The 26081-nt window shown below is 42.1% G+C and overlaps 1 protein-coding gene across 2 annotated transcripts in view; it reads left to right on the forward strand.

Annotated features, from left to right (window-relative positions):
- Nucleotides 1-26081, forward strand: part of DGKI (diacylglycerol kinase iota) — a 338722-nt gene that overhangs the window by 241951 nt on the left and 70690 nt on the right. For both annotated transcript variants that reach the window (XM_075069054.1, XM_032783200.2), the window contains exons 22-27: nt 4656-4735; nt 9385-9429; nt 15615-15684; nt 17460-17500; nt 19308-19435; nt 19874-19999. In XM_075069054.1, coding sequence (XP_074925155.1) covers nt 4656-4735; nt 9385-9429; nt 15615-15684; nt 17460-17500; nt 19308-19435; nt 19874-19999 — 490 coding nt within the window. The remainder of the gene's footprint in view (nt 1-4655; nt 4736-9384; nt 9430-15614; nt 15685-17459; nt 17501-19307; nt 19436-19873; nt 20000-26081) is intronic.

The raw sequence follows: 26081 nt of genomic DNA on the forward strand, positions 1-26081 counted from the left end.
CAATCTGGACTGTGGAACTGCTGTGTCCCCTTAACTGTCTAGCCTGGGGTGCCTTTTACATTGTTTTGCTGTCAGAACAGCCACTCCTAGCCTACTTACGGTGCCTTCAGCATGCAAATTCACTCCCAGATGAATACATCAATGCTCTCCCAGCCACTCATGAACTATATGTAGGGCGACGCCTGCAAATCTTCTGGTTCCAGTCTTGCATCCCAGGAATGTGCATCTTGAACTGCTCAGGACCCCTCTGAACAGTGTAAGCTCATTAAAAGTCCATCATCCCATCAGAGGGAATGATTATGCATTAGCCTTTGTTAACCTGAGCAGAGCTTTCCCAAACACTTCAAACAAAACACGTTGGTTTAGATAAAAGAATAAAACAAGTTTATTAACTAGAGAAAGACAGATCTTACGTGATTGTAAGTGTTTAAGGCATAAAAGTGACAATTGGTTACAAAAGAAATAAAAGATAAAACCACAATCTAATTCCTAAACTTTACCAAGCTAAATAAGATTAGAGAGCAAGAAGATTTCTCTCATCCCAAAACTTTCAGCAGTCCATGCTAACTGGAAAGCCTTCCAGTTAGAACCACTTGCCCCAGTTCAGTGATGGTTCTTTCAAATGATCTTGCTGCTATGAGTAGAGATGGGGGGAGAAGAGAGGTCTAGAGGTATTTTTGCCCCCCTTTTTATACTCTAACTCCTTGTGCTGGAAAAGCCTTTGCTGGGTCATGAGGTCAGGCAGTTCCATGGCATATGTGAGCTTGCAAATGTCTTTCAGGTGAATTGTAAATTTTCTGTTTACAACTCCCCTGATAGTGAATCTCTGATTATGCAGTTAACATTTTCACAATACCTGTGCTCAGTTCTTTGGTATGTTTCTGAGGAATTAGTCTGTGGGCATTCCCCAGAACTATAGCACATTACACAGTAAAATCTCATAGTTTCACATGTAATATTGTTACACACATCATTGCAGTACAATGATGTTCAGCAGATTATGAGTTTTCAAATAATATCTCACAAGGCATACTTTATACAAAATATAGTGAACATGGGGGTACAGGGCAGGCAAGGAAGAAAGATCTTGGAGCCTAGGCTGCAGCCTGACCACTGCCTGTACACTACTATTTTTAGCTCTCCAGCATAAGCCCCATGACCCGAAATTAGTTTACCTGTTCTCTGAGATTCACTGATATGGCTTGTTTTTTCTTTTGTGTTTTGCTGTCTTGACGTACCCTCAGTATGGGATGACATTGGGTCCATATACTTTCTCTGAGTGGAATTGGTTGAGAAATGAGGAGTGTGTGTGGAGATTGTTGTTGATAAAATTTTCCATCTAGCTCCAGTTTTGAAGAGAATTCTCTCCCATGTTTAGCTGTTTTAAATGTCTTTTTCATCTGTAAAATTCAGGTTGTCTCTTCTTGTTTTAGGAAACTGATTTCCTTTCAAAGGATCTCTTTGGTGAGCTTCCCAAGCAATTTATTCGTATCTGCCTCCTCATTGCTCTACCAGGCACATAGTTATCTGTACTGGGAAGCAGTGTAGTCTGGTGATTAGATCAAGGGACTGGGGATCTGAAAATCTTCTGTACTTTCTCTAATCTGTCACTCACTGTGTGGTCGTGAACAAATCTCTAATCTACAGTTGTGTCTATTCCCTCTTCCACACACCACCTGAAAAATGGGGCTAACAACACATACAGTGGTCACCATATATCAAATGGTACCATCCCATGTTATCTGGATATCACAATATTTCCTTATATTTAGAATTGACAATAACTACACTATCCTAGATACCACTTATTGATATTGTTCAGCAAACAATGATTTTCTTTAAATGACAACCACTCTGTCAACCAGTGTAAAGTACTTTGAGATTTTTGGACGAACGCTGATATGTACATTGAAAGTATTTACTATTATCTGATAAAATAAGCAATTAACATTTCAGTTTTTGGTCACACTAGGCCAGGATTCATACATAAGAGCTAGGGCTCTTATACAAACCCATTGTAAATGTCACTCTCATCATTTCATGGGTGGAATCACCTAACTATGATTTTTATAAAATTCTTTTATCAATACCTGTTAAAATTAATATATGGGACATAATTTAATGAATGTTCTTTCTCCCACCTGGGAAGATTGAAAGGCACACTGTGCTTTTCTTCCATCCATGCAAATAACGCAACTTCAGGAAATTTCATAGCTGAACTGTCTCTTGCATATTAGCACTTACATCCCAGATTTATGGATTTCCTTAAAATTCCAGACATTCTAAAGACCCTCCTCTCTGAATCATGGGGAAGTATTACTGTTATTAATTAACAACTTCAGTCCTTGGTTAGTTGCATTGTCTCAGTAGGACAAGCCTTTGGTCCCAGTTAGGCACATACATTCCTTAGTCAATGGAGGGGGTTAATAGAAAAGATTTTTTTTTAAAAAAAGAGGAAAATGTAGGACCCAATTACACAGTCCCCTTGTGCATTGTTGCTGTTGGAGGCATAGTGATATCTGTTGTGGTTCACTGATTACTTCTGTGAAACTTTACAAAATACCATTTCAGCAGGGACTGTAGAGGGGCCTAAAGAATTGAAACTAAACAGCTATTAAATACATTCATCAAAGTAAGCAGGTTAAGCAATAATAAATACTGAGCCAAGAGAATTAGTCTGTACCCCAGAGCATCTAAACAAATAAAAAGCACGTAACAATTGGCACAGTTCTATAGGCTCTCCTCACCAACTCTTCTCGGTAATGAAAGGTCTTAGGAATCAGCGTTGGAATCCTTCCTTTCTGGCATTTGTAAGAATTAAGATGTGGGTGAGTGGGAGATTGCTAGAAGGAAATGTGTTTTTTCATTACTGCAGAAGGAACGTGAGATTCTCTTTCTTCCTTATTGGTCTCGGCTACCTTCCTCCCACATACCCATTCTTCTTTTCTCAACCCCTGCCTCCGAGCAGAACATCCTACTTCTTTCTTAGGCTCATAATCATAACTGGTTAATCATAATCATAGTGTTAATGCCACAGCTCTGGTCTGAGTTGGCCAGTAGGCCCTGTGCAGAGCTTGAATGCTGCAGAACTCTTCCTTCCATGTCTGAGATTGCTAAACTTCTCTAGCCTGCCTCAGTGGGCAAAGGGAATATGAACTATGAAGACTCTCCTCATTATCTCTTGTCATTGTCTGTTTCCTTCACTTATCAGAACGAAGAGCTCCTCAGGAGCCAAACATCCCAAGGTCCCTCTTAATCAAATCCATTTGAATTACAAAAGCAGCTGCTGTTGCAGCATAGTTAGTTTTTCAATTTACCCTACTGTTGTCAGTAACTTTACATGACTCCTTGTTATCCAATCAACTAAACTGTTTATGATGATAAGGATCTCATCCTCTCCTGGAATATTTCCTATAAATAGTCTAATCTCTTCCTGCTATTTCTTTGCTGCTTCCCCAGTTGCTACTGCTCTGTTCAGTTAAAGGCCGTCTAGGGAGACGGAAGACATGATTAAATGAGTTCATTTTAGAAATACGAGTACTTCTGAGTCTGCCTTCTCCTGTTTGTTTGGTGAGATGCTGCTAAAGCCAGTGAGCACCCTCATTTGGAGGCTCATTGAAGGGTCCAAGAACAGAGTAGCTACAGGGACTGAACTTCCCTTCTGCCATTAAAAGTGATGCCTCCAGGACCAGGGAAAACATTTTGTGGTTTACATGTTTGGGGTTTTTAACAAAAATGTGAATATTTTTTTCTGCAAAAGTGGATTTTTGGGGGGCAAGGGAAGGTGCGAACACATTTCTTTTTTGTCAAAAAGCCATTTTTCATTGAAAAATGTTTTGACAGAACATTTTCTACCCTCTCTAGTTATAATCTGGTGGGCCATAACTTCTGAATGCTTAATGTCTGTTTTAGAGGATCAGTGGCCATCTCAAAATCTGAACTATTTCTTTTCTCTTGTATCTCATCACAAAGTCCAAGCAACTGTTGCCAGATTTTCTTTCTGCTACAAATGCTTCAGTTGTTTTTCTGCTAAAATAAATAAAATGCAGAAATATAAAATCAACATCGGTCTTAGACCTACATTAATAAATCAGCATGCCCAGGCTAGAGATCATAAACAGCCCTAAAATTTCATATCAATGTGCACAGCTCAAAAGCAGATTTAAAAAAAAAAAGAGAGAATCAGAGGTAAGTGGAAGAAAAATGGTTAGAAAATAGATGTAACTTTTAGGCTTCCAAGGTTATTTGTTTTTCATTGACTTTAAATTGTTTTAAAAGTGCTCAGGAGTCTCATTTCAAAAAATAATCACGGCTTTTTGCAATGCATAACAAAATACTCAACACCAATAACTCCTTTGCTGGGAAACTATTCCTTTTGCTGTGTCAACATAATTGATAATGGTGGCAGACAAAGGAGGATGTAAACACGCTGTAGCCATATTAGCACCTGCAGTTTTAGCAACACAGAAAAACAGATGATTTGATAAATACAAAATGGTAAAATGGATAAGGGAAAATAGGGTCAGGTTTCTAGGTGGGCGTTAAAAATTAGATAGTAAAATCTTTTTGAGGAATAAAAGGAAAATGCATTGAGAATGTTTGTTTAACATTTGAAAAAGAGATTTTAATTAAAGGGTTCTTTTTGCTGCCCTCAGCCATACCTCTGGGAATTATAGTTATACGAGGAGATTGTGACTTGGAGGCCTGTCGTATGTATATTGACCGGCTACAAGAGGTGAGTCAGTGAGAATTTCAGTTATTACTTATTGATTTATGGCGTACTTTTCTCAAATCTGAGTGTGTCACAGAATGATAGGTATAGACACAATGTATAAAAAATGCTTCACTTTGCTCACTCCTGAAACTGAAACTTCTGGAGGGTGGGACAGGGGAGCCATTATAAATTCATAAGCAGCACTGCACAATATTTGGAGGACTGGAAGCGAGAGAAAGAATACTCTATCAATTTAAAGCAAGAAAGGAATGAAAGGTAGTAGGTGGATTGTATTTACTGATGCCAGAATTTGATCAGAACAGCAGGACACCCCATGAATCTTGCAAAAATAATGTGGGCCCTTCAATGAAAAGTAATAGTTAGGGTTAGGAAGATCTTGATTATTCGTGTAAGGATGGATAGATATGGTAATAAAATGGAGCTGACTATGCAAATGATGTAATATTTGTATGGAAGTGACTCTGCTCACATCTGTGGCAAAGCTATGAGCATGCCAGGTATGAACTAAGTATTTCCAGAAGCCTGTGTTGACTCTGAGGGGCCATGTAGTTAATAAAAGTGCTGCACTTCCTCTATTGACAGATTGTCTCCTAAGAGCTGATTAAACATTACATTCTGTCTAGAAGACAGAATGTCCAAATGCTCCAGTAAGCAACAATCATAATAATTTAAAATATACATGTATTTAGGAACCAAGATAATGGACTGTCATGAATGTGATATAATAGCTGTTACTTTATTTTTACTTTCTGGTAGGTGTTTTTTAATCAGTCTCTCTATTATTTTTATCCAAGATCTTCAAAAACAAAGGTCAGATTTAGGTTCCCAGGACCATACTGAGGGCACCAGAGGTGATGGCCCAATTTTCAAAAGTGCTAAGCATCCCACCACTCCCCTTGAAGTGAGTTGGATCTGCTATAATGCTCAGCCCTTTTGAAAATGAAGCTACTTATTTAGATAGCTAAATGCAGATTTAGGAGAATAAGATTAGGATTTATTTTTAAAATTTTGGCTAGGATGTACATCAGCAAATGGAGCTCTTAAAATGCAAATAACATGTCAGGACTACAAAAGAGAAGTGTGCTGTATCTTAATATGGAGACAGGTTTGGCAGTGATGATGCAGTGAGAGGATTTTGGAGGACATTTCCCATCAGATTATAAATTACGGCCTACATTAATCGTGTTCTCAAAACCCTGGGTAAAGGATGGAAAGTAGCTTCACTCAGCATGGAAGAGCCCCGGAAAGGAATTCTGACTCTGAGTTATCTCTGGCTCCACTTTTTGGGGGAACTATCAGAGGGGTAGCCGTGTTAATCTGGATTTGTAAAAAGCAACCAAGAGTCCTGTGGCACCTTATAGACTAACAGAGGTATTGGAGCATAAACTTTCATGGGTGAATACCCACTTTGCTGCAGCCCTTTACTGGGTTTCTCTAACTTCCCTTGCTTATGCTGGCTGAGTTTCATTGGCTAGCACATTGTGGGAGGAGATGGACTGGGGCCAAGGCTCACCCACTTCCCACCTACTTACTCGCAGGCTGGGAAGTGGAAGCCCCACTAAGGCCTGGTCGACACTACGCGTTTAAACTGATTTTAGCAGCGTTAAACCGATTTAATGCTGCACCCATCCACACAACGAGGCCCTTTATATCGATATAAAGGGCTCTTTAAACTGGTTTCTGTACTCCTCTCTGACCGAGAGGAAAGAGCGCTGAAATCGGTATTACCAATATCGGGATTAGGGTTAGGGGCCGCAAATTGACGGCTATGGTGTCTCCGGGCGGTACCCCGCATGTGCATCATTGTGCCACGCTTGGAAAGGCAATCTGAACTCAGATGCACCTGGCCCAGTGACAGGAAAAGCCTCGCAAACTTTTGAATGCATTTTCCTGTTTGTCCAAGCGTGGAGCTCTGGATCAGCATGGGTGGTGATGCAGTCCCAAATCCAAAAAGAGATCCAGGCATGGGCTTTACAGGAGATACTGGATCTGATTCGCTGTCATGGGGAGACAAATCTGTTCTATCACAGCTCTGTTACAGGAGACAAATGAGAAATGCATTTGAAAAATCTCCAGTCTATGATACAGATTTCACAGCACAGTGCTGTGTGACAAGTGTAACGGAAAGCCACAAGAATCAAGATGAGCGCTTCATCAGAGGGAGGGACGGAGGTACTGGGACTCCAGCTATCACAGAACCCCACATTCTCCGAAAAGCATTTGCATTCTTGATAGCGCTCCCATGCCTGTAGGGTCAAACACATTGTCCGGGGGTGGTTCAGGGTATAGTCATCCAGTTTACTCCCCTCCCCCTGTGAAAGAAAAGGCAAAAAAATCATTTCTTGACTTTTTATAGTCACCCTATGTCTACTGCTGCTGCTGGGTGACGCAGGTGCTGGGAAATGAATATAGCAGCATCCTCTCCCTTCCCTTCCCAGTGGCAGATGGTACGTGCATAAGAGGACTGATAGTGTCCTCATCATCCTGTGAGTTGCTCCTGCTGACCTCAGGTGAGGTCGACCGGGGCACCTGGTAAAATAGGAATGACTCCTGGTCCCAATTGCCCGGGCAAGAAAATTTTGGGTAACAGACAGCTTGGCTTAACGTTCTCATCATAAGCAACTGGGGCTGAGTTTCCATCAGCTCCCCCTTTCATGTATAAGAAAAGATTCTGTACGCTGGACTATCATAGAAACGGGAGGGCTGGGTCCTCTCCCCTCCGCCGTTATATAAATGTCCAGCCTGGACTATCATAGCAGCTGGAGACTGCCTCCCCTCTCATTTTAAATCTCACTAAAAACTCAGTTTTTCTTATTCCCTACTCTTTATTAGCTTCATCCAACAACAGATGGGGGGACACTGCCACGGTAGCCAGGAGAGTTGGGGAGGAGGTAAGCAAAAGGTGGGGTTGTTGGAGGGGACCACTCCGAAGACCCTTTAAGAATGGCATGCAGCTCAATCATTTCTGTGGCGATCTGACATAAAGCGGCTGTGCTGTTGGTTCTCTAGTACGACTGTCCATATTCTAGGCACGACTGACCTCTATTTTTAAGATACAACATAAAGGAGGGACTGACCCGCGGAGTCCATTCCGCATTTTTGTCTTTATGCCCTTGGCCGATCCTCAGCTGACCTCAGCGAAGGTCAGCCCGGAGCACCCAAGACAAGCAGCAGATGGTACAGAATGACTGATAACTGTCATCTCGTCGCCAATTTTCAATGGCACAGCAGATGGTACAGAAACGACTGGTAACCATCTCTGCTACCTTGCAAAGGCCAAATGAATGTTTTTTTTTCTGCTGTGAGCACTGTCAGTAATCCGCCTCTGTCAGCGGTCCATCCACAACACATACGGTGACAGTGACAAAAAGGCAAAACGGGCTCCATGGTTGCCATGCTATGGCGTCTGCCAAGGGCAATCCAGGGAAAAAGGGCACGAATGGATGTCTGCTGTGTTTTCGCGGAGGAACGGAATGAGTGACGACATTTACCCAGAATCACCCGCGACACTGTTTTTGCAGCATCATGCATTGGGATCTCAACCCAGAATTCCAATGGGCAGGGGCGACTGCAGAAACTGTGGGATAGCTACGGGATAGCTACCCACAGTGCAACGCTCCAGAAATCGACGCTAGCCTTGGTACATGGACGCACACCGCCGAATTATTGTGTTTTGTGTGGCCGCGTGCACTCGACTTTATATAATCTGTTTTACAAAACTGGTTTATGTAAAATTGGAATAATCCCGTAGTGTAGACGTACCCTAAGTGTACAATGACTCCCCCTCATACCCACACTGGCTGTCTTGGCAGGCCTCACAGAAAGATGGAGGGAGCCTTATGCCTAATGACTTTCCTGTATTGGGACCAGTGATTAATTTGCCTTTGTGGTAGGTCACATCTTGGGCCTAGACTATTGAATAGAGTGCCTATTACAATAAAAGAGCTCCCTGGAACTTGCTGTTGATACCATTATGCTGTGCCTTCACTGAGGTTAGGTTGTAGTAGACCTGGGAAAATAATCTGTGAATAGTTTGTGATTTCCTTAAATTAAAAAATTATTCCAAAGTATTTGTTGAAAAGCATCTGCTAATAATTCTTGTTTGCATGAAGTTTGTTGTGAATATTCTAAATTAGAGCTATTGTAATAGGGGGACACAGGTTAATTGGTATGTCATTGTTCCCTCTTAGGATGAACATATGGTAGTTCTTAGAAGTTCTTATATCCGCAGATGCAAATATCTTTGTTTGCGGATCACAGATCAGATGTAGATGCAAATTTTGTATCCTCACATGGCTCTAAGAATTGGGTTTCTGGGCCAAACAGTTCAAAATGCAAAATTTGCTTTCCACAAATGTCCTCAGTATTAACTTCAGATCCTCTGAGTGAGCGAGAGCGGCAGCCAGTAGAGTTATTTGCTAGAATGCTTATTGGAAGTGAGCACAAAAGAGTTGCAAACATGATGAAAACTAATAGTCTAGAAAATGTGAATAAATAGTTGCAAAATTCTTTTGTGTTTTTTACCCTGTTCTTAGGTGGAATTGCAAATGCTAAATAAATAAATTGGGTGGCGTTAGTGTGGGCATCTCTTGTCTGGAGTTTGTAAATTGGTTTTGGATTCATTGTCATTTCTTTTATTCTCACATTAGGACCTGCAGTCGGTAACTTCTACTACGCAGAGAGTTCACTACCAGGTAAAATATGAAGAACACTTGTTTTAATTCTTTAAGATATAGAGAAAAATTAGTCTCAGCAAGGAGTTGATATGATGGTTGAATTCAGATTACATTCCCTATATATGAAGCCAGACTTTGAATAGAGTGTGTTATCTTAGATTAGCCTTAAATTGCCATGTATCCCAAAGTTTGAGATGAGTTTCTGTATCCTCACAACACAGCCCCTTATGTAGCAAACCCTGGATTGTGGAACTGTTCTCAAAATTATTTTGGGTTGGCACAACATCATAATGTAGGTTGTACTGCAACACTTGCATTTTGTCTCAAATTAGTGTTTTGAAGAGTTTGTCCTGTAGGACAAATGGCTAAACCTGAATAGATACTCTCACTTTTTCTGATAAATGGAACAATAATATAATATCTCACACAGCCAGTAGCCTGAAATAACACAGTACGTCAGTGAGATTAAAAACAGCAACCCTGGAACATTTATAACCACTGCGCGCCACACAGATCAGAGTGTGCATCTATCCCAGCTTTAAATTAATTCACACAGATACATTTTAGAAGCTGGTTGTCTAAATTGCGCATGCAAATCTTTCTTTTGCACATAAAACAGAATGCTGTGTGGCATGTTTTCCATTTGGATTTGCAATTTAGAAGGCCAGTTTTGAAAATTAGACCTCCAGTTTGTATTTCTTAACTACGTTGTCATATGCGATAACTGGGATACTGTGCCCGGGGTATTTTATATGGTTCTATATTAGGAAATGCTCACTTAAAATTAATCATTCTGTCCGCTGTACCACATTAAAATTGAAAACAAGAATTTGAATAGAATATATCAATGAGACTACCCACCTGAGATTAACTTTGTCTCCTGCACTATTTGTCATTGGCAATGGATTAGTAATGTGATGGAATCCAAACCTGCAAGATGCTGAGCATCCTTTTAAGGGTTTAATGTCTCCAACTCCCATTGAAATCAGTGGGAACAGAGGGTATTAAGTATGTCACAGAAAGCACTCCAGTACATTGTAGTACAAGAGCATTATGGTTTAGGAACAGATTACTTTTTGAGGTTCAGTGATTAGCTGGGTGACATAGACTCCAGTTAGACATAATCCCCAACATATGCCCTGAGCCCCAGTAGACACTAATAGAAAATGTACATTTGGAAAAAAATGATTTTGAAAGTTCTTTTTTTAATGGGTGTTTGTTGGTTCTGTTGTCCTCCTTCCAATTTCAACACCATACTGTTGATATTTGTGTTAGCCACCTCCAAGTACTGAGCATAAGAGCATTATACATTAGACAATAAAATAGTGAGAATTATTCCACTCAGCTCATTATAGAAGAGTCTACATCCAGAATTATCCTAACTGGCTGCTGGCTGCTTCACACAAAGGGACCAGCTGGATGTAAAATGCTGGACTATGTGTGTATGTATATGCAGGTACAAACTAGAGCAGCCAAAGTGTGAAATGTCAGAAATCATCCTCCCTACAGCACTGAGGTAGCTCTAACCCCTGTAGTTATCTGCTCTGTATAAATGAATCACCTAACGGGCTCTGGAAGTGCAAGTCAGCTTGAAACCTCTATCAATACTTTATGATGTTTCATTTTGAATGGCACTGCCTTTATGTTTTGTCTTCTGTGCTTGTTTATCCTTGATTGTTCAGGCATCTGTGTATTCTCAGTGGGTTCTTGCTACAAACTGTCTTGTTAGGTTAATTTGGGGGCTGTTCCACATTTTGCTGGCAACCAACTATAAATTATGGAAAGGAAGAGAAATCAGGGGAAGAGCAGGAGTAAAGTGCTTCAACTGATAGAATTGTCTTCATATCTCACTAATAAGTTTTCACAGGCACTTTTAAATCTTATAAACATTTAAATTTCTCTCTTGGGCTTCCTCTGCAGTTGGAAATGAGGAGAGTCAGCATAAACTCTATCAGTGAGCTCGCTGCAAATTCAAAAATTGCTGCTGGATTTTTTTTTTCATGCTATTTGTTCCTCGGATATGTTTAATGCATATTCATATGAGTGATACCTGCTCATCCGGAATTAGCTACTGAGGCAGGCCTGCCCTCGATTTCTGATTTGAGTTTCCATGTGGCAATGTTATCCTTTCCACTGCATCTTCTGATAGGTTCCAGGAATCTATCCCCATGTCTGCTTCAGTTCCTCCTCAGACCATCTACCCCTCTGATATACATTAGCGCACACACACACACACACACACACACACACACACACACACACACACACACACACACACACACACACACACACACACACACACACACACACACCCACCCCCCAAAAATCCTCTGGCAAATCCTCTGGCCATAGTTTCCCTCAATAAGTTCTAGGCACACAGCACACCCAGTCACTCACACAAACAAATAAACTAAGCATACTATTTCTCCTACAAGCTGAGATGGAAGAAAGATGGTCACTGTTATCCCTATTTCCAATTACTTGTGAGGTACTCAGGATAAGAGCTGAGTCAGTCCTGGCTAGCCACAGATATCAGGTTCCAGGAAGCTTTACATGTTCCCATGTGTTTCAAACCTGATGTTTAGACCACTAAGCCAAGTCATCGCATAAGCAGAGTGGGGATTTTCTGCTTTCCTTCTCATGTCTCTTCAAGGACTTAAGTGTACAGTTGTATTCAAACATAGGGCAGTGGATGCAAGAAAGGAGATATATGGTGACAAAAGGAGGGAAGGACAGATAAGCACTGGCAATAAATGAATGCAGGATTTAGAGACTCCAGTAAAATGCAAGTTTGGGAGTGAATTGAGACAACTTTACTTTTTGGGGAGTAGAGGTGGGTATAGGTAATATGTGTAAGAAGTTTTTCATCAAGTGAATCCTGTAAACCTGTAGTAATTCAGGCAAAAGTTTGCTGTTGGGACCCTAGCAAAGTGCCAAATCCTTGAGTGTACTGAAACATAGTATATGTTGTCTGGAGCAGCCTTTGCTTTTTTCTCATGGATAGTCAGGAAAGGAAGCCAATAATAGATGGAACAAATCAAACCCTGAGGCAGAAGCTAATAAGATGAATCTTACAAATGCTGGTAGGCTGCCAAGGAAAGTTGTTAACAACTTGCCGTTGCCTTGTGCCAAACTAATATGCATTCACCTGGCTGAGAAACAAAAGACACAGTCCACCAAAACATTAAACACTAATCATGGGAACAGCTTATTGTAAACAATGCCTAGAGAGTGCAAGCACTCTGCTGACCAAGAATAATGCACAAGCCAAGAATGTGTGTATATGTACAGTACTGGAATAACCTTATTACATCTCCAAGTGATGAGGAAGCATCTAATACCTTTAGATAAATGAAGAAGCAGTGCATGATACACACTAACATATGGAGATGTGACTTGTGATTTGGTCAACCATTTGTCTAGAGTTTAGCTGAAAGGACAACCTCATTCAGGTCACTCTAAGATTTTTCCTAGGAATTTACAAACAAACCAACAAATTCTTGAGCATCCTGATTTGCAGAGCTCTTCAACCTAGGGGAATGGAGAGATGAAACACCACTTCCCTTCCCCCTAAATTCTTTGGTTTCTTCCAAATTTTGTTCAATGCTTGCATATCAAGGTGACAGACACCTTAGAAATATCTCAGATAGATGGAAAACAAATAATCATGTGCAAAGCAGAAAAACAAAACTATCCACAGGGGAATAAATGTTATTTCCACATTTCTAAATGATACAAACATTGGTGAGTAAATCCACAAAAATTAAAAACTATTAAATAAACAAATTACTTGACAGTTTCTGTATTCAAGTTCCAAATGTGTTGTTTGTGCACAATAAAGGGAAATCATTTATTATGTTATCTTCTATACCTAATACAGCTTCCCTCTTGTGTATTAAGCAGCCTCATTCTCCTCCAAATAGGCTGCACATTTTCAGCAGTGAAGGTAGTTAATCACTGGTAATTACCTTTACCTAGGGTATGATGTATTCTCCATCATCTGAAGTTTTCAAATCAAGGTTATCTTTCTAAAAAATATACTCTAGCTCAGTGTTTCCCCATCTTCTGGGGAGTGGTGGGTCGTGGGAAGGTTGGAGATGAGTTGGGCCCAATGTGGAGATAAGGTCTTGGGTGGGGGTGGAAAGTAAGCCAGCCCCACACTCACCCTGCAGCAGCAGCTCCTGTCCAGTGGGGCTGACCTAGCTCCCTGCTCTGGGCATTGCAACCTGACATGCAGGGTTACAGTGCCACTCATTCAAATTTTGCCCAGTTGCCCCTCCATCATGACAGAGTGGTGGCTGGGCCACACCTGAGTGGCGCTGTGGTCTCATGCACCAGGTGGCAATGCCCAGAGCCAGAAGCTGGGCCCAGCCACGTGGGACAGGACCTGCCACTATGGGGTGAGCATGGGGTGTGCTCACTCTCCTATCCCCACTCCAGCGCCTTTCCTCTGCACTGGGCCCAGAGTAGAGTGGAAGGTGCTTCTGTGAGAAGTCAGTACCCCTTTGTCAGGGCAAGGAGAAGAAGGTAGCAGTGGGAGAGGAGGAGAAGGACGCTGGCCTGATTTTGGGCCCACAAATTTGGACCTTGAGTGGCTCATAAAAAAAGACAAGATGCAGCTGGTGGGTGGTCTTCCTGAAAAGTTTGGAAATCACTGCTATAGCTTCAATAGAAGTTAGATCTTTGATGCAAGAATTGCTAGGTGGAATTCCATGGGCTGTTTTTCAGGTCAGACTAGAACATCATAAAGGTCCCTCCAGGCTTTATAGTCTGTGACTCTCTAATTCGCTTTGTGGTGCTGGATCTTTAAACAAAAAATAATTGAAACAAAACAAAATGATTATCATACTGTGGTGTCCATGTAAAACATTGTTTTCTCAAATGGAGCCTTTCCTCCCCCTTTGTGCTGTTATAGATCCCTATTCCCTGCACCCTGGCGCATGCCCATCATAGTCCGTTGTCCTTATTTGTTGTGCATTCTAATTTAGGGCCAGATTCTGTCCTGATTTACACTCCATGCAACCCTACTGGACATCTCTGCTGTAGATGTAAATCAGAACAGAATTTGGCCCTAAATGTACAGAAGTATGGGTGTTAACTTATGACCAATTGGACCAAGTCATCTCCTACGCTGGTAAATCATTCAGCACAGTGTTGCAATCAGCTGGTCTGTTGGTCTAGTGGCAGCACAACATAGCACCATATAGTGGATCAGAGTTTGGGTTCTTTGCTCCCCAGTTCAGATGAGACTGAGAGTGCTGTAGGGCCAGTATGTTCAGCTCTTTGGTGCTGTTGTGTGCAGGGGAAGCATCATATTTCTCCTTAGTAATTCTCCTCCGGGCAGCTCTAGTAGTGGCATTGGCAGGCTTCAAGAGGCATCTCTCTTCAGCCAGAAGGATGGTTGTGTTAGTGGATTATTGTTATTTGTTCAAATGACTGTGGCACCCAAAAGTGCTAATGTTTCCAAACACAGAGGAAGACAGTCCCTAACCTAATGAGCATACAGACTAGAAATATGAAGATAGATGGAGGGAAGGGGACAAGGACACAATGTACAAGCATTGTGATCGGGGTGAAGACAGGCGTATAATGGCATGTCTATACTGCAAAAAATAAGGTATGGTATTAACATGCGTTATCTTACTGGGGTTAAAATAGCAGTGAAAACAAGATAATTTGGGTTTTAATTCAGATTAGCACCTGAGTTCAACCCCAGGCTGCCCTGCAGGATTTCACTCAAACACTGAACCTGAGTTAAAAGTGAGTTGCTCTGTCCGCTGCTATTTTAACCCATGTTAGCTAACCTGATTAAGAACACACCTATTTTTGCAGTGTAGACATAGCCTTACTGACATGTTTGTTTGTCTCCAGTGTCGTTTTTAGACCCCTACCATCTCAATATTCATCATCAACTCCACCACTGTAAATGAGTAATTCCCGTCTGACATAGCAGGTGACTTAGCTAGTTTTGATACTGGGCTTTTGAGACTTCTGAGCTGAAGGGAATGGATACCAAAGGATATGTCTGGTGTTGGCAAAGAAGATGGGAATTGCACATACGAATTGACAGCTAGAAAAGTGGGACTAGGCTAATTAACTTTTACCTTTAGGATAACGTCAGCAAAGAAAAATAAATGGGTAAATAATACAGTTTTAGACAAAAGAGGTTTTTTTTAAATGTTCTTTCCCTCCCCTGCACCCAGGATCAGGAAGGTTCCTTCCCACGAGTACTTTCTGTTCAGAGGCTCTCTCCTAGATGGTGCTTCCTAGATGGTAAGTGTATCTCCTTCTGGCACTATGATCAGGTCTTGTCATTGATACACATTGAGAGACTAGTATCTCCAAAACTCTGAGTGTAAAGGCCAGGTGCTTCCCTCTGCTGTGCGAGGCAGGTAAGAAGGAAAAGGGTGCCTCTTTCCTTCTCAGGAACAGAGCAAGACCTTTCTCTTGTGTGTGGCTAGAGGCCTGGCTGACTAATGTGTCTGCTGTGGCCAGCAGCACTTAGATCAACACAGCCTGTGGCAACCCTCAGCAGTGAGTTTCCCAGCCAGGGCTGACAGACCTACTGCGCTAAAAATATCTGTGTAGACAGTGTTTTTAAGTTGCAGGTCAGGCTCCAAAGCCCACTGCCATCCCTAGGCTTCAGAGCTGAACTCCAGCCCAAGCTGCAATAACTACGCAGCTGTTTTTAGTATGGTAGAGCAAGCCCAAGTCTGTCAACCCGGGCTAGGAGACTCGCTGCCATGGGCTGCGTAGATGCACTCCCCCATCACCGGCTCCTCTTTTTGGAAGATACAGCATAGGGTGACCAGATAGCAAGGTGAAAAATCGGGATGGGGGTGGGGGGTGATTGGCACGTATATAAGAAAAAGCCACAAGTATCAGGACTGTCTCTCTAAAATCAGGACATCTGGTCACCCTAAAACAGCATGTTGTTCCTGGCTATACTTCGCCCTCAGTATGGCTGCATCTGTTCATAGCAGGCCTTTGAAATTGCCTTTCAAGACAAGTTTTGTTGTTGTTGGTTTTGGTTCATTTTTGGTCTTTTTGGATTTCAACTTTTCCCGAAAATTAAAACACAGCAGCAAAATGCTACTGCATAAAAGCCCCAAAGTGAAACTATCAAGTCTGTAGTTTCATTGCCCAAAGTAAGTGCCATACATAAATAAACAGATAGCACAGATGGTGAAAAACAATGTAGACAGTTCAAATGCTTTCAATTTTAATAATCTAAGCTGCTTTCATAAATGGAACTTTTTTTCTCTTCACCTTTGCCATGAACAGACTGCAATTTTCTTGAATTTATTTTCAATTCAAAATTATTAGCCAATTTTTTGATCTGCAGCTTGTTCACTAGCATTTTGATTTATTTGATATAAAAAATTGAGCTGCTATGGTTGGACACACAAATCATATGTTGCTGTTTTTTTAGTTCCCTGACTGAAAGGCAACTCTTTGTATTAGGTTTTTGGTATGATTGTCTTTTATTACAAATCTGAAATTTGCTTTCCATACTTTTGCATTATTTTCCTAAAATTTGCTGTTTCAATGAAAATTCTTGCAAATAAAATCATTTGCTGGAAATGTTAGCAGAAAATGGGGGGTTACAAGAGCAGATATGAATATGGTCAGAACAAATAAATTGTTTAGCAGTATCTGTTGAGCACTATTAACAACACAGGGAAAGACTTTTACTTGCCTCCTTTGCAGGGTGCTTTGAGATCTACTGATGAAAAGCACTGTATAAGAGCTATGATATTATTATTATTATTATTATTATTATAAAATATATTAAACTTCACAGTGAGCCTTAAAGTTCACTCCGTGTGTGTGATATTGTTTGTGATTAGATTTTTTAATAAAGTACCATGACCTTTGTTTTGTTAAACTCTGCCTTTAAAATCTCCACATTAGTCCTTATGAAAAGCTGGCATGACTCCTCTAGTTGCCTTTACTCAAGGGCTGATTTTAGTCCAATCTACATTGTGGACTCAGTTTTGCTCAGTTCTCTTTCTTTAACACAGCTCTGCTGTTTCCCTTTCTTGCAGCAACTTCTGCAGATCGTTTTTACCGCATTGACAGATCTCAGGTAAATTTCCACCCATTTACTGTTTCTATAAATCTTTTGAAAGCATTGTCAGATACAGCTTAAAATGAATTATCTGTATTTCTTCCTGTGTGTCTTAAAGTTCTGCTGATGCCTCGTGAAAAACTGAAATATATTTTGGGCCAGATCCTCAGCTGGTGTAAATTGACATAGCTCTACTGAGGTCAGTGAAGATTTATACTCACTGAAGATCTGCCCTTCTATCTACAAGCAATTTGATGTTCAAATAGTTTTCTCCATTCTTCTTCCTTATCCTCTATTTCTAAGGACATATGTGTGCAAACAGAATATTTATCAGTTTATCTTCTGCTGTTTATAACAAACCTGAAAACCTAATCTTCTGTGTATGACATTGGATAGCAGTAGAACTATGGAATTTATGATGTTACAAATTGCGAATTATGATTAGAGCTGTATAAAATGCGTGCAAAGAAACAGAAAACAATTATCAAACTCCACTGGTCTCAAGTTTTATTTCCAAATTGAGTGTGAGAATAATTTATGACCCTGGACTTAGTTTTTAATCAGGTTGGGCCAGTTAATGGTTTTGCATCACAATCATGCAACTGTAACACACTGAGCAGGTGTGTCTTTGTTCCTCTTCTGGACCATGTGATAAAGTCTCCTGAGTCTGCTACTATCTCCAAGTTGATGGAGATGGTCCTGTAGCTTGTGCAGTAGAGGATCATGCTTGTAGACCAGAGGTCCCAGCTTCAGTTGCTGTGAATCATCTGAGAAGGGATGTCTTTACACAAGTTGCTGTTTTAACAAAAAGCCAGGTGACTGCTTGGATGAGGTTTTACTTTAAAGTTTGGAGAACCTGAAACTCACAAGTGGGGTGAAGTAAAATGTTGGCTTGGACCCAAGGGCAGCTCTAGACATTTTGCTGCCCCAAGCACAGCAGGCCGGCTGCCTTCGGCGGCTTGTCTGCGGAGGGTCTGCTGGTCCCGTGGCTTTGGCGGACCGAAGCCACGGGACCAGCGGACCCTCCACAGGCAAGCCGCCGAGGGCAGCCTGCCTGCCACCCTCGCAGTGCTGGCAGAGTGCCCCCCGTGGCTTGCTGCACCAAGCACATGCTTAGCGTGCTGGGGCCTGGAGCCGCCCCTGCTTGGACCTCTAGGGATGTGATCCTACCGAGTTTTGCACAGCTTTTGTCATGATGCTATAGGTACCCTTGGGTTTACTCTCTCCCTCCTCCCCCTTGTCTCTTTGGGGTTGAAAGTGAGGATCCATGATGTTTCCACTGAGCACAGGATTGCAGATTTACTCTCCCTCAGACTTGCATTGAACTTCCCAGAACAGCAAAGGGGTGGGGATTTCTGAACCTTCTTCTATGTCTCCGAGGAATTGGAAGGAGAGGGACAGTGAAAATGGAGATGCAACCCCCCACAAACAAACAAGGAACAAAAAAAATAAATTGGCTTGGGAGAGTCCCACCAAGTCTGAAATGTTCTTCTGTGCCAAGGTCAGTTCTGGCTTTCCAGGCAGCTCTCAATCCTGAACACTGGCAGGAGTGTCTAACCACAAATGTCAGTGTCAGCAGTCTCTGTGGATCTTTCAGTTGTCTATTGGGAGGTGTTGCTCAGTTGTTGGTGGAACGTAGAATAGAGACCAATGGAGACAAGGTGGAACCAGCCTTGTAAGCATTATTACGGAATGGATACTTGCTGCAGATGGAGGGGGAAATCCTTCAGGATGGACCAATTTTCACCTAGCTTTCTGATAGCCAATTTGGCCTCCTGACAGATTGTTGGTGACTCATTATTGACTCTGTATTTCATTCTAAAAGGAACATTTGCACTTTGTGACGGAAATTTCTCAGGACGAGATTTTTATCCTGGACCCAGAGCTGGTGATATCACAGCAGGTGGGGACGCCGCCGGGAATGCCTGATCTGGTAGTGGAACAGGCCTCTGGGTAAGCACTTCCTTTCCCAGGCTGGGCTCTGGCCTTTGCACCTTTTCCAGGAGTGGGCACTTGCCTTCCTGAACTCCAACAGTAGGAAGAGGAAAAGGCAGATATTAAAGTAAGGAGTTGGGTAAACAGATCCATTGCTCAAATTACAAACTCTTTGTCTGTGGGGCTTAGGTTCAGATACTGGTACATGGGGTCTTAAATTGATCTGTGAACCTGGGAGTTACACTGAAGTGTCTCCATTTCCCCTTGTCCTGTTGATGGTTCAATATATGCTCACACTGAAGTAAACCCCACACTCACTTCTCCCAATGAGCTATCTAGGGTTAATCCAGGGCTAGAAAAGTACTGCAAATGAATGAGTATAAGGGAGCTTCAAACTGGAGAGTGAAAGGTAGTCTCTGAGGAATTCATCTCTTTCTTTCTTCCTTGTGTTTTTAGAATATCGGATCGGTGGAACCCTGCAGTCCGAAAGCGGATGCTGAGTGACAGTGGCCTTGGCAAGATTTCCCCGCACTACGAGGTACCTGACAAACAAAAGGACGCCAGCCAGACACACATGCTGCAGTAAGATCCCTCTGCATTTCTCTGCTTGATGCTGCACCGTCACCATCACGGCTGACAACTTTTAGTTGGTCTTTTAAAATAGTGGGTTATAGTGACAGGATGAAATGGAATCTTTCTTTCTTTTCTTTTTTTTTTCCCCACTTCTTTCTTCTGCTTCATCCTCTTTCTTTGTCTGTTGCTTTTCCTTTCCTTTACTTTCCTTTCTTTCTCCAGCTTTCAGTCTCCCCTAGTCTTAAAAACATTGATCCAGATTTCCAAAAGTGAGTAGTGATTTTGGATGTGTTAAAATTTGGCGGCAAAACTGGAGGCACCTTAAAGGGTCCTGGTTTTCAGAACAAGCTGAATGCTCAACCTCTGAAAAAAGCCCCCTTTAAGGTGTGTCAGGTTGATCACCCCAAAATGGAGGCACGCCAAATCACTAGTCATTTTGAAAATATAGGCCGCAGTTTCCAAGGGATCAGAGCCAAGGTTAGCATTTTGGGGCAGGCCTGTTAGACAACTTTTTGCTGTCCCACTTCCACAATGTAACAGCTTCCTATCCATCATGATCATACCACGACATTCACGACATTTGGGGAGGGTCAGTGAGATGATTCTTTAGGCTACACCCCAGACTTAATTGACTCTCATTACATAAAAGGTGTGTATTTGCATGTGCATGTATCTTTCGTTTTCCCCACCCTCTCCACTTCTTTCAGAAGTGGAGCCCAGCTGCTTGTTCCTGTTGGTTGAGATTTTTCAAACACTAATGAAAGGATTTAGACACACAACTCCCATTGAAACTTAAATGGGAGGAGGCTAGCTGAATTCCTTTGTCAGTTCTGAAAGTCTCATCTTTTTACTATAGCAACTGATTTAGATTGATTTACATCAATTCTCCTTTACATTTCATGTTACCCCCAATCGGGGGGAGGCGGGGAGGGGAGGGAGAGAAAAGCCAGGTCTGCCCGAGGAAAGAGCAATTATATATACAGATCACACAGACCTTGTTATAGCCTGACTTTTAGTTAATTCCTGTCCCTTAGATCAACTATATGTGTACATGTGAAAAGGGACTGCCACAGTGTCCATTGGTTAGTACTCTGCCCTGTCATGGGGAAGGTTTTGCTTCAGTTCTTGGCCTTGATCTTGTGCTTCCCAGAATGATAGGGACTGAATATTGCAGAGGGAAACCTAAACAGCTTGGGAGAGTCTGCAGCTTTCCCCAGGCCAGAATGTAGGGCCTTAAACTTGGGGCACATGAAGCAGAAAGAAATTAGAATGATGTAATGTAATTCCTGGCCAAGCGGAATAAAGGTAATTAGATGTGAAAAATGTTCTGACTGCTGTGAGGACAGATTTTGTTTAAAGTGATGTGTAAAGAAACATTTGCATAGATACAACAATGGTGTTTATCACAGGGATTCATTTATTGCGGGTACAGCTGGTTGTGCCGCCTATTATTAAGGTTACCCGATACTTCCAATTATAGAATCCTGTGTTCAGTGGCTTGGAACTTTGTCAAAGTTTAACTGTTTGGGCTGGAATTTTCCATAACAGGAGTCTGCCTCAGATTAACGTTTTTTGAAAATTTCAACTAAAACAGTTCAGCTTTTTCCGAGACTGGGGATGATTAGGGGAAAGTACTTTGTTTTGCCTGTTTTTACAAAAAAATCGTACAACTGTTTCATTGAGATGCTCTAGCTTTGGATCAGGGACTTGCAATTTAGTCAGCCTGGTTCCAGAGATGTGCCTTTTGCCATTTCCATGAAAATTCACTCAAATATGGCCACCTTATAAACCTCTGGAAAATGTTCATACCTGCTCAGTAGAGTTGTTAGAGTCTGGCAGCTACATTACCTGAAGATTCTGGCCATACTGAGCATGCTTCAATGCAGGATGCAGAGCAGGACTTTTCCTGTGATTGCTACTTCTGGTGGGAGTAGGTGCACTGCAGTACCGGGCATAAAGAACTTAGAGCTGGGAGACTGTCCTGTGCTCTGAATGCTTCTGCTGCTTACATCCAGGCACTGAGGAGAAGAAGGAAACATCCACACTAGAAAGCAGATGAATGAGAAATGGTGGAAGCAGCGGGATCACATTTCAGGAACTGGAAAGTGTGGAGCAGAGGAGTCAGGGGTTAGGAGCTGATAGTGGGTGGGAGAGTATATTGGCACAGAGAGGGAGCAAGCAAGAGCAAAAGGATGGAGATGATGGATAGGAGCAGAATGGGTCGGGAAGGAGCCAGTGTGTGGGGCTAGATAGGAACAGAAGGGGAAAAGAAGGAGGAGCCTGAGTGGGTGGATAGGAGCAGAGTGGGACAGAGATAGGGTAGGGTTACAGCGTCAGAAAGTTCCGTAACCACTAGAGAACCCTCTCTCCAGAACCTGGAATTGCATTACATGGTCACATACAAATGTCCCCTGCTTTATTCAGTGTTCAGGATGGAGCTGTCATAGCAAGAAATTAGGATTGTGTAGTGAAGGGCGACTGTTTTCTGCCGGACCCACAAATTAGTGGGCACTTTTGACAATTTTGGTCTTAAACTCTCTAGGCCTGTGTTCACTAGCTGTAAAATGAGCCTGACTCCCCTCCCGGTTACTGTGCTAAGGTTTTAGTGATCAGTCCTTTCTACTCCTAAGCACTGGCTACAGACAGCTCTTCCGTATCAAGGGGCAGGGAGAAAGGGAGCAGGGGAAAAACTTGAAATATCATTAATCAGATGCCATCTGAAAATAAACTCACGTGAAGCTCACTTAATTAAAAACAAAAGGGTAATTAATTTTCTCCAACAAAGACCCCTGCCTAGGAACCATTAAAATCAAATCTCTTTCCCTCCAAGGGCTTAAGAGTAGGATCAGTGCCAAGCATGGTAATTATTTTCAGATTCTTTCTCTGTAGATCTTTTCATTCAGATTGGAGAGACTTAAGGCATCAATTTGTTTATATATCTTGTATTTTCAACTGCTCCTGTATTTTCAAAAAGGCTGACAGCATTTTAAAGGGTTGTATATGGACACTCCAAACAGCCATCAACCATACTCCTTCTGGCTGTGGTCTACTCTCATGATCTAAGACAAGTCTGCCCAGGTCAATGTTTGAAAAAGAGACCTCCAAGGTGACCCAGAGCACTGCAGAAAATGGCACTGGTGAATCAGCTGAAGGCACTCTTTCCTCCTCCAGAGCGAGTGCTGGACCAATGCCCTAGTATGGTGCTAAAGGATATTGTGCTATGTAGTTGGAGGTGTTGTATGGTATTGCTGTTGAGATGTAAAACTTGGCTTCTGATCGCTCATAGCTATTAAAAGATCGGCTGGAACTTGAGGCAAGACATGAGGTATCTCCTGTATTCTGTAAATTTTCCTATTTGGGTAGTTGTGTTCTGGCTTGCTAAAATTCTTCCTGGAGTTACATTTAAAAAAGGGTTTTCTGAATGAATAAACTGTATGTTCTGTTGAGAGAGTTGGGCTGGAGAAATCCTCTGCCTATGGGGTGGAGGGAGAGGGGGCGGGCTTGATCCTGCAATGTGCTGAACACTGCCCTCAGTCTGACAAAGCACATAATTAGGTGCTTAACTTTAAGCACATAAGCTGTCTCATTGAAGTAATTGCTTTTCATCTGATCAAATGCTTCTTAGCAGTCCTTGGCTGGACATATGATAGAATGTGGGAGGCTATGCACCAAACAAGAGATGTCACTTCATCCCCACCTTCTAACTCCAAAACCACCTCTGAGCTGCCAGTTGTCATTAGTAAGAGCTGGATTTAGGCATGCTCTCCTGAAACCTGTGTCTCCATGAGTCCATGAAGACCATCTGTGGAATGCAGAGGTGATGTGCTTGTTCTCTGGCAGCAGAGCAATGTGAGGAATTCAAAGTATTTACTGCAGCATTAGAGCATTGACTGTTGGTGTGTCATCAGGGAACATTCATGGGTATTCGCTTAAACCGTCAGGCCACAGGATGGTTACCCTATTCCAGGGGTGGCCAAACCCACTGACTCTCCGAGCCGCATACAGTAATTTCCAGAAGTTCTAGAGCCGAGTGCACCTGCCAGGGCTCGGAGCTTCTTCCCCACTCCTGCTGAAGCCCCAAGCCCTAGCAGGCACCTCCCACGGGGCTGAAGCTCTGAGACATCCCCCCCCCACTGTGGGGCAGAAGCCCTGAGCTCTCCATGCCCCTCCTCCCAGTCTGGTATGTGGAGAATGGGGGATGGGTGTTGGGGGCTCCGCGAGCTGCACTTTAACTGTAAAAGAGCCGAGCGTAGTTTGGCCTCCCCTGCCATGTTAGCTGCTGCAGGTGAGGAAAAAAAGACAGTGTTGACAAGGGAAGATGTGAACTGTAACTAGTACTTGATGGAGGTTGGCAGTACGCTGAATGAAATAACCTGTAAACCAAACTCTTTCATCTTCAGTCCCCTGGAAAGAGTAATAGCATCTTGTCTAACATCTACCCAGCTGTAATGGCATTGTGTGTCTAGAGCTGTTAGATGTGTTATCTGAGTAAAGTGCATCGCTCATGAAGGCTGGAAGAAGGCTGGCCAGTACACCATCTGGTTAAGTTGTACAGAAGAAGAAAAATGCCTACAGGGGCTTGAAGATGGCAGCAACACTTCACAATAAGTGGACATTAATTAGCCAGTAATATCACGCAGCCATTGTTTTATGAGGCAATAATGATAGAGTTCCCGAGTGAGGAGAAAAAGGGGGCTGGAGGTCAAGTACTTTGTCACAACCAAAGGAATTGTTGAGGAAATCAGAGTGGCAGTACAGATGTTACAAAGGTTTTTTAAAGGAAAACTGTGTGTAGCACAAGGTGAGAGAAGCATCAGGGAAGTGAGTTTGGATGTGAAAAGGGAGAGAAATGTTCATGCAATGACAGGCTTATGAAAATGTAAAGAGGGCCTGTGCAGTTTGAAAATGTGTGGTGCAAGCTGCTAGTGATGAGTGTACCTGAGGAGGTCCAGAGGTTTGCTTTGGATAAGCATTTAAAACTTTAGAAGCTTCACTATGCTTTTGGAAAAATGAGCATGAAACGCCATAAAACTTGTTTCCAAATACCTCCAAATAGTCTGTCTGGTAGTATTTCAGCATCACACTCTAAAAGATTTGTTTGGTTCAGATTCTGTTTAAGCTCTGGGTGCAAATTTGAGGATTGAGTGGGATATTCTTATTTTATCCAAGCAGTTTACTCACTCCTAGAAACCAATTTTCCAGGGCTGTTTAAGATCATAGATGTATTTGTGAGTGTAGTCATGGCTTTCAACCCAATCACATTTGGAGGATGACACACACAAATTGAACCTGTCACCCACTCACCCACATATACTTTCTCTTGTAAAATGTAATTTAAGAGCAACAAAATGATGAATTGGAATTTCTCCCTCCCTCCCTCCCTCCCCCCTCCTCTGCTTTTCCCTTCTACTTCATCCTCTTTTTCCATCTGTTGGTCTTCTCTTTCTTTCTCTTGCATTGCCCTCCACTCTTAACAAGATGGCTTGCAAGGGACCACTCTCATTACCCTAATGTGGCATATGAAGAAGGCTTACATTTTAGCATCTTTCCCAAGATGACCAAGGAGGGGAAAGGAGAGAGATTAAAAGGTGTATTGGTGTATTCTTCACTGCATTCGAACACAACTGGTTTTCTTGGGTCTCCATTCTGAAAGTAGTTCTCAGAAGCAGGAATTCTGCCTGGGCTTGTGTTTCTTGCATAGTTTTATGTACCATGAAACAACGGAAATCAAAGACAGTTCCAGCACTACATGAACGGAATTTCAGAAGTTTCACTGTATGCCTTCAAAGAAGGCTTATAGACTGAGAAATAATAGCAAGGCTTTACAAGAATTGTTGAATATTTGGCAAAATACAATAGTATAAAATAATCTATTCTTCCATTGTGATCGTTATGTTTGCAAAATCAAAGCTTTGGTAGAAGTTGCCAGAATCAATCTGATGTTTTCTTGTGTACCCATTTCAGTAAAGAATATATATATAAGTTTTTTCCCCCTCTACAGTAAACTATGTATAAGAAAAATCCGCATACTGCAGGTAGATGTCTCTGGATCAAAGGGACCACTCCTCAGGGAAACTCGGTCTCTTTGCAC

Source organism: Chelonoidis abingdonii, chromosome 1 (genome assembly GCF_003597395.2).
Source record: "Chelonoidis abingdonii isolate Lonesome George chromosome 1, CheloAbing_2.0, whole genome shotgun sequence".
In the NCBI taxonomy this organism is placed as follows: domain Eukaryota; kingdom Metazoa; phylum Chordata; order Testudines; family Testudinidae; genus Chelonoidis; species Chelonoidis abingdonii.